The sequence below is a fragment of the Cajanus cajan genome, chromosome 10, assembly GCF_000230855.2.
Source record: "Cajanus cajan strain Asha chromosome 10, NIPB_CcT2T_4, whole genome shotgun sequence".
NCBI classification, from domain to species: Eukaryota; Viridiplantae; Streptophyta; class Magnoliopsida; order Fabales; family Fabaceae; genus Cajanus; species Cajanus cajan.
The window spans coordinates 3,466,603-3,479,503 of record NC_138526.1 but is presented as its reverse complement, the minus strand read 5'-3'; the positions used below and the strand labels follow the sequence as shown (position 1 = coordinate 3,479,503).

General features: G+C 39.4%; 1 protein-coding gene across 1 annotated transcript; it reads left to right on the top strand.

Annotated features, from left to right (window-relative positions):
- Window positions 1-12,176: 12,176 nt before the first annotated feature.
- On the top strand, window positions 12,177-12,605 carry LOC145952273 (uncharacterized). The gene has a single exon (XM_083064608.1). The coding sequence runs from the start codon at window positions 12,177-12,179 to the stop codon at window positions 12,603-12,605; it is 429 nt and encodes a 142-aa protein (XP_082920734.1).
- Window positions 12,606-12,901: the final 296 nt, after the last annotated feature.

Genomic DNA, 12,901 nt, shown 5'->3' with positions numbered 1-12,901 from the left:
CTTTTATCATTTTATAAATTTTGAAATTATATATTTTATAATATTATAAATTTTATCATGCTGCTTTCAGAAATGAAAATATCATGCAACATTAAAATTACGTATTCTATCACTAAATTTTTAGAATTTTATTATCCTGGTGCTTGGTTATTTTGGGTGTGTTGGGAAGAAGAAAATGAAAAAGAAGGGAGAGAAATGTGAAGAAGAAGACTTAAGTTAAAAATTAGAGTTGTGTTTGATATAAGATAAGATGAGGGAAGAAAACATGAATTCACGTAGGATTTACTATCAAAAATCTCACCTTAAATATGAAGGGATGTACACGAAATTTTCCTTCTCAAGTCTTGGCTAGCATATATATATACCCAAAACTCAAAACCCTAAACCCTTAACTAGGCTCTGATACCATTAATGATGGAAGCATGAATATAACTATTAACATGATAAAGAAAAGTAAGATCATAATGAAACACTTACAAAGAGAAAGAGAAAGGTAGCAAGAGGAATTGAAGACGGTGAAATAGTAAAACAAGCTTTTTTATTATCTTAGAACACTCGATGCCCTGACATATGTGACACCCTCTACCCCATTATTAATATACAACAAATGTAACAATAAAATATTTCTTTTCTTCTTTTTGGGTAAATAAAATCTTTCATAGTTGACAAATATTTCAAATATCACAAGGTAGAAGATTCACATTCGTAACTCATAAATCATAACTCCAGTGTAGAAATTATAAAAGAGAAGAAGTTAAGATTTTCAATACAATTTAGTGAAAAACAAGAAATCATATATATACAAATAATAATAAAGGAAATATAAATTAACTCCAGTAAAGGTGGCAGTGCCTCCTAGTTAGGGATTAATTTATACTCCCAAATCATATAATAATAAATATAACAAAGATGTACATTTTGGTCTTTTCTCAAGAACGTTCAAAATTACATAAGAAGAGAAAATTAAAGCTTTTAAAACAATAACATCCATAAAAAAAACAAGCCTAGCTATGCCCGATGTCACATCCTATCAGAGCATGCCCCACTGAAGCCTTAAGCCTCATCACCAACATCCCCATGATGTTGATCATCTGCAACATAATTTAAAACATATACAAAAACAACAAGGGAGTGAGAAACATCTCACTCAGTTTCAGGTGAAGAATAAAGGTTAGATAGCACCCACACACACACAACAAATATAATTCGCATGTAAACAATACACATACATCATCAATATTACAAATACATTCATTTATCATGCAATGATGTCATGGACTCATCTTATAAATGCATGCATGTGGCGCCATACGGAAGTTTCACATATCATCACTGGTGACCCAAAGGTACACCTGGTTACATCACTGGTGACCCTAAGGTACACCTGGTTACAAGTTACATCACTGGTGACCCTAAGGTACACCTTGTTAGCATGTTACATCACTGGTGACCCTAAGGTACACCTTGTTAGCATGTTACATCACTGGTGACCCCAAGGTACACCTCGTTAGCAAGTTACATCACTGGTGACCCCAAGGTACACCTCGTTAGCAAGTTACATCACTGGTATGCGGCCTCAGCGGCACACCTGGAATAATATATGCGTATGATGCATGCCATACCATCATAATCTCATTGACTCAATATTTAACTTGTTACATAATTTCATTTATTACATCATGTCCTCATTTGTCATAGTCTCATAATCACATGTCTCAATAGTCCATTCATATGTCTCATGTCATTTGTCCATATTTCACAAGGTCGTGTCATCAATACTCCTCATAAGGTCCGCATAGGTATTCACAGAGATTCAGAGAGCATTCTTATTCATATTAAAACTCATGTATTATTAACATTAATTTCATATTCATTTATTACTTCAACAAAGAAAAAGGTAGAGTAAATAGAAAATCAGACAGAACAACGGCACTTTCAACAAAAACAAAGTAGAATAAATAGAAAATCGGACAGAACAACGACACCTTCAACAAAAAGCAAAGTAGAGTAAATAGAAATTTAGACAGAACAACGGCACCTTCAACAAAAAGCAAAGTAGAGTAAATAGAAATTAAACAGAATAACGACAAAGGATTGGGAGCCAATCCGACAAACAACTATCCAACAATTATCCCCACACCCTTGAGCGAGGTTCTCACTCCCCCCCTTACCTGGATAGGCGGAGTTGGAACTTGGGCAGGATCTCCTCCTCTGGATCCCCTTTTTTTGCTTTCCCTCTCTCTCTTTTTCTTTCTCTCTCTCTCTCTCTCTCTCCTCTTTCTCTCTCTAAGATTACCACTTCTTGCTCAATATAAATTTTTCACCCCCCTTGCCCTATTTATAGGCCTCCTGGCGCAACCGGAACGGCCGTACTGATTTCGGAACGGCCCGTTCCGGATCCTTCAAACGTGGGCAAATTTCTCAACTGGAACGACCCGTTCCAAAATCGGAACGCCCCGTTCTCAAAAAGCAGAACGGCCCGTTCTGAAACCAGAACGGCCCGTTCTCAAACTCAGCAGAACGGCCCGTTCTCCCTCCGGAACGTCTCGTTCTCCTTGTTGGAACGGCCCGTTCTGGGCCCGTTCCCAACCTAAAATTTTAGCTTATTTTAAATGCTCAGAACGGCCCGTTCCACTTTCGGAACAGCCCGTTCCGAGTTACTCAAATACCCCTAATACCTTTATAAAATTACGAAAATGCCATCAATAATTACGAAAATGCCATTATTAATAAAAAATATCCTTTTAAGGAAATTGGGGTGTTACAACATACATTGAAGAGTCTTTTTTATAGCAAATCATACATGTCTAATTTACATATAAGGGTATTGAATACCCTGAATTATTAAGGGCATAGCTAGAAAATGAAATATAGTATAAACATCATTACAAAGAAACCTAGTATATAGTTATAGATAAGGAAATGACAAAAGCATCTTTTGAAATGGCAGGGGCATCTTCTTTATGTCTTGTCTATGGCAGAAGGATTTTTGAAACATTTCTTATCTTCGAGAGAAAAATCTTGTCCTTTAAAGCATTTTGAATAATTTGATCTAGGTATCCTATCTCTTGAGAATCTTGGTCTAAGCATCTTATCTCTTGAGAATCTTGGTCTGAGCATCTTATCTCTTGAGAATCTTGGTCTGAACATCTTATCTCTTAAAATCTTATCTATTATCCTTTTGAAATCTTAAAGTCTTCAATCAAACATGTTGTAGGGATTAGTAGAAACGGAGTCAGATGATCCAGTTTCTTCCTTTTGAAATGGATCTTGCATTGCTTGAATTAATTTTAATCTTTCCTCAAATTCATCTTGTGATGTGGCTAATGCTAATTCGGCCATAATCTTACTCTTTTCAGCTACAACCAATAAATTTTCAAGAACCTCCTTATAAAGCCAATAACTTGAATTAATTTTAATCTTTCCTCAAATTCAACCTCTTTATAAAACTAATAACTTTTCAAGAACCTTTGAGCCCCAACAATATTCCTATTATGATTATGTGGATGCCTGTCGCAACCCAAAAATTTCCGATCTTGCGACCTATGGTTTAGAAATCCTTTTGAAAATTCCATCAATTAAGGAATGCCCGGACACCAGACTAATCCTTAATTAATGGTTTTGAAAATAAGTTCTTGGAGTCGCCACCAATGTTTTACTCAAAACATTGGAAAAAGAAAAGGTTTTTAAAAATTCAATTAGATGAAAAGAGTAAGATTATGGCCGAATTAGCATTAGCCGCATCACAAGATGAATTTGAGGAAAGATTAAAATTAATTCAAGCAATGCAAGATCCATCTCAAAAGGAAGAAACTAGATCATCTGACTCCATTTCTGCTAATCCCTACAACATGTTTGATTGAAGACTTTAAGATTTCAAAAGGATAACAGATAAGATTTCATGAGATAAGATATTCAGACCAAGATTCTCAAAAGATAAGATGCTCAGACCAAGATTCTCAAGAGATAAGATGCCTAGACCAAATTATTCAAAATTCTTTAAAGGACAAGATTTTTCTCTCGAAGATAAGAAGTGTTTCAAAAATCCTTCTGCCATAGACAAGAGATAAAGAAGATGCCACTGCCATTTCAAAAGATGCTTTTGTCATTTGCTTATCTATAACTATATACTAGGTTTCTTTGTAATGATGTTTATACTATATTTCATTTTCTAGCTATGCCCTTAATAATTCAGGGTATTCAATACCCTTATATGTAAATTAGACATGTATGGTTTGCTATAAAAAGGACTCTTCGATGTATGTCATGGCATCGAGTGTTATAAGATAATAAAAAAGCTTGTTTTGCTATTTCACCGTCTTCAATTCTTCTTGCTACCTTTCTCTTTCTCTTTGTAAGTGTTTCATTATGATCTTACTTTTCTTTATCATGTCAATAGTTATATTCATGCTTCTGTCATTATTGGTATATATATATATATATATATATATATATATATATATATATATATATATATATATATAATGAAGTCGAATTATTTTATATCTTTATATTTATTTAAATATACTTAAAAATTATTAATTTTTATTAAATTCATTGATGTTATATTTAATATTTAAACTTTGAATTCTCGAATTTGAGTTTTAGATTTGTATGAATAGTTAGTTTTTAATATTATTTTTTATTATTTAAAAATTTAAAAATAAAATAGTTTAAAAATTATATACACGAAAATAAGAAATTATTTCACTTTGTGTCTTGTTAATATTGTGAGATGTGAAAGTTATAAAGTAGTTATATTATAGTTCTTTTATTGGGAATTAATAATTTTTATTTAAATTAATTAAATAAAATTATTAAATTATCATCTATTAAAAAAGAAATAGTACAATTTTCATAATAAATAAAGAATAAAAACGCCTTAAAATTTGTGTATACAAAAATAATAAATATATATCATTTAAATTAAATTAATAAATAATATAATTTTTAATAATAATAATAATAACATGAAAAAAAATTCTTTTATGCTTTAAATAAAATTATTTATTAGTATTATAAATTTATTTATTTGAAAACAATAATAAATAAATAAATAAAAATATTCATTGTGTTAAAATAAATTATTTACCAAAATTTATTTATTTATTTATTTTAAAAATATACATGTAAATAAAATTATTTATAAAAAAAATCAACTTCTATTACATTTATACTCTATTTCTCTCTTACTAAATGATAATTATTTTCACTTTATTTTTTATACTCTTTATATTTTTCTGCTCTATTTTTTACTTGATATCTTTTCTCTTTATCAAAATCAAGTCACTACAAGAAAAATCAAGATTATCTACGAAAAATTCGAAGATAAACATGAAAATCCGTAGATAAGTGTCAATTATCTACGAAAAAAATCCGTAAATAATAAGGTCGTAGATAACGTTATCTATGGAACTTTTCGTAGATAACGTTATCTACGAAATTTTCTGTAGATAACTCACGAAAGTTATTATCTACGGATTTTATCCGTAGATAACTTTAAGGAATTTTTTATTTAATTTTAATAAATTTATTAATGTAATAACCCTCATATTTGGCCTCACAAAGATGTTATTTCATTACACTTCACTTTTCAACATGTTTTGTCCTTATTGCACATTTTCTGGGAAACTTCCCAGAAGGTCACCCATCCCTATACTACTCCAGGTCAAGTACGCTGGAGTTCTAATGAGATAGGTTACAGAAAAGCTAATGCATGTTATCAGTATAAGTAGTACAAATTAATTCATTTAAGTACAATCTCATACTTATACTATTTTTGGATCCCTCTCATTTTGGTATGTCCAGACCGCTATAAAAATATAAAAATATATTACCAATAATAATAATAATATTATATTTAATTAATATTTATTTATATATATATATATATACTTACTTATATAATTAACAATCTAATTATTTCTATTTAAAATTAGTATTATGATACAATTTGAATTAATTATTATAAATTTAAAAGTTTAAATAATAATTTATATATTTTAAAATGATAAGGACTGGAATAACACTAGTGTAACTTTTACTAAGTATTACACCGCTCAATAATGTTATATTAAATGTGAATTTTGTAAATTCAACCGTAGATTAAAAGTTCATATCACTTTATATGTTTATATCAAATTTTGTTAAAATTGAACAACAACTTGAAGGTACTCAAAGTATTCATATTTTAGTATATTTTGAAATATATATATTACGTCAATTTTATTTTACAAGAATGAAGTATCAAATCATCTTGAATTAATATAAAATTTTGTATATATGAGCTAAGAGTAGAAAACTTTTAATCTAACGATTGAATTTATAAAATTCACATTTAATAAAAGTTACATTGGTGTTATTATAACCCTTCTCTTATAAAATATTATTTTTATAAATTAAATTTTAGTATTTTAAATAAATTATTAATTAAATTAATATATTTATTCATCTTAAATCTAAGATATAAAATTCAAAAAATGTATTTATTCTTGTTTTATTTTCTAATTATCAATCATTAATAAAATACTAATTTAAAATTTTATCTAATTACATCGTAATATTTTCATATTAAATTTAAAACCATATATTAGTATGTTATTTTTTTTATCATCAATTAATTTATAAAAATAATAAATTTAAGATGACAATTTTTAGTAATATTTATTTTAAAATATTATAATGAATTAACTAAAATTTTAAAATATATTTTAATCATAAATAATTTTAAAATATATTTTAATTAAAAATATATTTTTTGGTCAATACGGTGACTAAAAATATTATGATAAATAATTAAATTAAAAAAATTAAATCTTATAATGATTATTTTTTTAATGATGTTGTACTATCCGTACTGCTATGCCGAGCTCGAGCTCGGCATCTCAGCGTGGAGTGACCTTGGACACGCGCTAGGCGACGTTAGCCCGACATCCAAATAGGTCATAACTGATCCAAGGCCCAAGGCCCAATGAAACCCTAATTCACACAAAGGTACGTGCATTACTTATACGAGACTCATACACCCACAAACACTAACTTTAGCATCGGAGTCTCTTTTGCAGGTACCATCCCCGCCTTGGAACAGCAAGCGTACCCAGTGAAGGAGGCTCAACGATCTTACCCAGCAAATCGTCCCTTATGACCGATCTCCAGTAAGAACATTTAGTGCCCACCGTGGAGCGATCAAGACAGCTCTTATTGGCCACGCTTATGGTTTTCACCCGAAGCCATAGTAGACGAGTAACAGACGACGTAGATCGCATGACAAGCATGGACAACGAAGCAACATTGAGAAGGTTGATCGAGTAGGTCGAACAAATGCGGCAGCAACACACCGCGATCTACAAAACATTCGTGCCAAGCACGAAACTGACCTAGCAGCGCTGCGTACCGCGAACAAGGCTAACCTAGCGGCGCTGCGCGTCGAGAATGAGCGTATTCGCGCCCAGCTTCCTCGGTGCCCTCTGATCAGTCCCCTCCACCGAGTAGTCAACATGAAGAGGAGGGGCACTCGGTCTCTCAACCCCCAACTGCACCTAGGGCACCGACTCCCCAGCTTGCCCCACATCGATCGCACGCACCAACGAATAGGTCGGCCCATGAAGTCAGCAATGCTCCTGCCCAGGCCCCTGGAAATCGGGCGAGCATTCGTCGCCATCCCTTTGTGGACGGCATCATGGAGACGCCTCTACCTTTTGGCTGGAAGCCCCTCCACCTCGACCGCTACGACGGCACGACGGATACAGACGAGCACATCGACCTATACGTCACGCAGGTAAACCTATACACTAATGGCGATGATGTTCTGTGTAGGGTTTTTCCAACCTCCCACAAGGGTGCAGCGCTCGCCTGGTATGCCCAACTACCGGCAGGATCAATTGACAGCTTTGACACCCTGGTCAGACGGTTTGCGGCACAGTATGCAATGAGTCGGCCTCATCACATTACGTCAGCCGCTTTGGCCAGTCTCAAACAGAGCGATGACGAACCATTGAGGACATTCATAGAGCTTTGCCAACATCTCGATTAAGATTCGAAATTTGAATCCCGAGGTTGCCCTACACGCCATGCTCATGGCACTTAAGCTAGGACCGTTTGTCGACAGCCTGTGTCGGTGACCCCCACGGACATGGACAAACTCCATGCCCGAGCTTCAGGCTACATCCAAATGGAAAGCACTCTGCTTTTCGTGACCAGGTTCGCGAAAAGTCGCAGGCGAAGTCGGACCAAGGCCACAAGGATAAAGTGAAGGTTACTAACGACAGTCAGTTCAAGAAGACTGCTCGGGAAAGCAAAGGGGGGAGGTATGACTTCTACACTCCCCTGAATGCACCTCGAGTACACATCCTGGAAGAGGCCAGCAACAGTAACCTGCTCACCTTGCCACCGTCGGGACACAGCCCCAACAGCGCGGACAAATCGAAATACTGTCAGTACCACAGAAATCACAGTCACACAACCGAGGAATGTCGTACACTCCGAGATCGTATAGAGGAGCTCGTCTAGGCGGGACTCCTCGGACAATACGTCCAACGGCAGCAAGCTCACTGAGGGGGCTACAACGAACGAGGGTGGGGGCGAGGTCGCGGTTCAGGCACTCGCACAGACCAACCCTCCAGATCGCAACAAAATGCGGGTGGCGCGGTGTAGGCCGAGGTAAGCCAAGAAACAGGATCAGCCCCCTTGCAGGGAGTTATCAACACAATTGCAGGTGGCTTCGCAGGGGGAGGCTCTAGCAGCTCAGCGCGAAAACGACACTTACGCAGTATCAACAATGTTCACTCCGCTACCTCGGTCCCGCACCAAAGCACACCACCGATAACCTTCACCGACGACGACTATACTGGCGTCTGCCCCAACCAGGATGATCCAATGGTCATCACCATAGAGGTAGCCAATTGGGAGGTCCACAAGACGCTGATCGACCAAGGAAGCTCGGCTAACGTCCTATACTGACCGACGTTCCTCAAGTTAGACATCCCTCACTCCCTTATCCAACCTCACATAGAACCGCTAGTTGGTTTTGCAGGAGAACGGGTTCACACTCGAGGGTACGTGGATCTTTTGACAACCTTCGGAACTTCTCTCGATTCATGGAGGATCATGGTCCGCTACCTCCTCGTCGAGGCCAATACGTCGTATAACATCATCATCGACATGCCTACCCTCAACCAACTAGGAGCAGTGGTGTCTACCCCACACCTCACCATGAAATTCCCAAGGAATGGTGGCAAGATTGTCTCCGTCCGAGCAAACCAGAAGACAGCTCGGCAGTGTTACGCCGAAAGTATGAAAGTCTCGCCATCCGAAGAGCGTCGCAAAAGTGACCCTCCCACAGTGGCTCATATCACCCACGTGGACATCACTGACCTAGATCTGAGGTAGGACTCCTATGATGAACGGCCGAGTCCCATCGACGAGCTCGATGACCTCCAGATTGGAAAGCTTCCTGGGCAATACACCAACATAAGCAAGCAACTAAACCCAGAGTTGCGACGGCAAATCGAGGCCGAAATTTCCAAGAACGCCGACCTCTTTACTTGGTCCAGCGCCGACATGCTAGGTATCGACGCTAACTTTATCTGTCACAGGCTGGCAATCCACAAGGAGGCAAAACCAGTGGCCCAGAGAAAGAAGAAGTTTGATGGCGAAAGACGAGAAGCTATCATCACCGAGACACAAAAATTGTTGAATGCGGGCTTCATCCATCGAAGTCAGGTACACCACGTGGCTGGCAAACATGGTACTGGTGAAGAAGAGCTCGGGGAAGTGACGTATGTGCGTCGACTACACCGGCTTGAATAAAGCATGCCCCAAGGACTCGTACCCCTTACCGAGCATCGACAGACTGGTCGATGGAGCATCCGGGCACGCCCTCCTTATCTTCCTAGATGCCTACTCCGGGTACAACCAGATCATGATGTACCCACCAGACGAAGTGCACATGTCATTCATCACTAACCACGCCAATTTTTGCTACCGAGTAATGCCATTCGGTCTCAAAAACGCAGGGGTCACTTACCAACGACTGATGAACAAGGTTTTCCACCAACAGATTAGGCGGAATATGGAGGTCTACATTGACGACATGGTGGTCAAAACCACCTCTGCCGAAGGTCATACTGCCGACTTAGCCGAGGTGTTCAGTTAGATCAGGAAGCACAACATGCGTCTCAACCTAGAGAAGTGTGTCTTTGATGTCCAGGGAGGTAAATTCCTTGGTTTCATAATCACCAGCAGGGGCATTGAGGCCAACCCGGAGAAATGCAAAGCCATCATCCAGATGCAGAGCCCATAGACCGTGAAAGACGTCCAACGCCTGGCAAGAAGGTTGGTCTGTCTTTCACGTTTCATCCCCAGGTTGGTAGAGAAAGCAGGGCCCATTTTCACCCTACTGCGGAAGCTGAAGAATTTTGAGTGGACGGACCAGTGCGAAGAGGCTTTCAAGAGCTTCAAAGCCTTCCTCATGACTCCGCCAATCCTCTAGAGGCCGGATCACCATGCCGACCTCCTCTTCTACTTGGCCATGGCAGAAGGCGCAATCAGTGCAGTTATAGTACAAGAGCACCAGAAAGTGCAAACGCCGATCTATTTTATCAGCCGAGTTCTCCAAGACACAGAGAAACGATATCAGATGATTGAGAAACTCGCACTAGTGCTGGTCACCGCAGCTCGGCATCTCCGACCTTACTTTCAAAGCCACCAGGTGGTCGTCAAAACTGACTACCCAGTCAAACAAATCTTGAGAAAGCCGGAGCTGGCCGGACGGATAATATCATGGTCGGTAGAACTGTCTGAGTTCGGCATCAAGTATGAAAGCCGCGACGCCCTAAAAGCCTAATGCCTGGCAGACTTTGTGGCCGAATTAACTCCAACCTCCGCCGACGAACAACAGGTATGGATTTTACATATTGACGGATCCTCCAACTCTAAGGGTGGTGGTGCATGTATTATTTTGGAAGGGCCAAATCAGGTCACCTTGGAGCAATCTCTCAAGTTTGGCTTCAAAGTGACAAACAACCAAGCAGAATACGAAGCACTTCTCGCAGGGCTAAGGTTAGCTCACGACCTCGGAGCATAGAGGGTGAGTTGCAACAGCGACTCGAAGCTCATGGTAGAGCAGCTCAGCGGGGCATACCAGACCAAGGACACTCTTCTCCAAAGGTACTTCCATGTGGCATCACAGTAGATCTCGTCCTTCGATGAGTTCACCATACATCATGTACCACGAGAGCAAAATGCCAAAGCCAACCTCCTAGCGAAGCTCGCCAGCACCAAACACCCTGGGCAACATCGAACCATCATCTAGGAGACCCTGCATTCACCCAGCTTAGACGACAAGGTCGTCAACACCAGTGACAACGGAGACCTCAGATGGATGACAGGTATTTGGAATTACTTAAAGGAGGGAACTTTACCCTAGGATAAAGATGAAGCTCGGAAGATGAGGGTACGGTCAGCTAAGTTCGTCATTGTCATAGACGAACTGTTCAAACGCGGCATCTCCGCCCCATTGCTCAAATGCCTGGCCGAGCCTCAAGTTATGTATGTCATCGAGGAGATACATCGACGGATATGTGGCATGCACTCCGGAGCACGCTCAATGGCAACCATAGTACTCCGAGCTAGGTATTACTGGCCCACATTGAAGTCAGACTGCCAAGCCTACGTACAAAATTCCAAGGAGTGCCAGCAGTTCGGCAACGCACATCGGCAACCGCCCGAAGCTCTCCACTAGATGATGTTGCCATGGCCTTTCGCCCAGTGGGGAATGGACATCCTAGGACCATTCCCCCCTGTAAAGGGCCAACTAAAATTCCTCTTGGTGGCAATCGACTACTTCACCAAGTGGATCGAGGCATTCCCTCTCGCCAAGATCACCACCAAAAACATACAGAAGTTCACCTGGAAGAATATCGTGTGCAGGTTTGGCATCCCGCATTCCCTCGTTACTGATAACGGCAGATAGTTCATTGCACAGAGCTTCGAAGACTTCCTCCGCAAGCTCGGTGTGAAACACCTCCCGACCTCGGTGGAGCACCCCCAAACTAATGGCCAAGGCGAAGCCACAAACAAAGTGATCCTCCGAGAACTCAAGAAGCGGCTAGGAAGCGCCAAAGGACAATGGGTCGACGAGCTCCCCAGCATCCTCTAGGCGCACCCCCCAATCTACGATGCAGGAAATGCCTTACAGGCTAACTTATGGAGCTGACGCCATGATCCCAGTGGAAGTCGGGGAGGCATCTCATCGACGCCAAGTTTTTGACAGCGAGCAGAGCGCTCAAGAGATGGCAGCCAACCTTGGCCTAATCGAAGAGCTCATAGACGAAGCTCGGATTCATGAAGAGGCCTGCAAGCTTCGAGCCTCCAGGAGGTACAACACACGAGTCCGACCTCGCTCTTTCAGGGCTGGCGACTTGGTCTGGCGACTACTAGGAGATGCCCGTAGAGATTCATCAAAAGGAAAACTTGCACCGAACTGGGATGACCCATTCCGGATCACAGAAAACCTAGAAAATGGGGCGTATCGTCTAGAAGAGCTTAGCGGCAAAACCATCCCAAGAACTTGGAATGCCACGCATCTCAAGTTCTACTTCAGTTGAAATTGTAAGAATGAGTTGTGCACTCTTTTCCCGCCTCAGTCTTTTGTCCCAAAAAGCAGAAAGATGGGTTTTGGCTGAGAGGGTTTTTAACGAGGCACACCCACAACATTAATAAAATGACTCATTCTTTTTCTATTCATAGTCTCTTAACTCTACATCATTTTACCATAAGATGCTTTATGTTAAGCCGAGGTCGAGTTCGAACCTTGGTACGATTCATTTTACTTTAAGCTGAGGTCGAGTTCGAACCTTGGTACGATTCATTCTAATCTAAGCCGAGGTCGAGTTCGAACCTT

Bases quoted from the DNA above. Each gene is read 5' to 3' on its own strand.
- LOC145952273 (XM_083064608.1), top strand. From the start codon at position 12,177: ATGCAGGAAATGCCTTACAGGCTAACTTATGGAGCTGACGCCATGATC.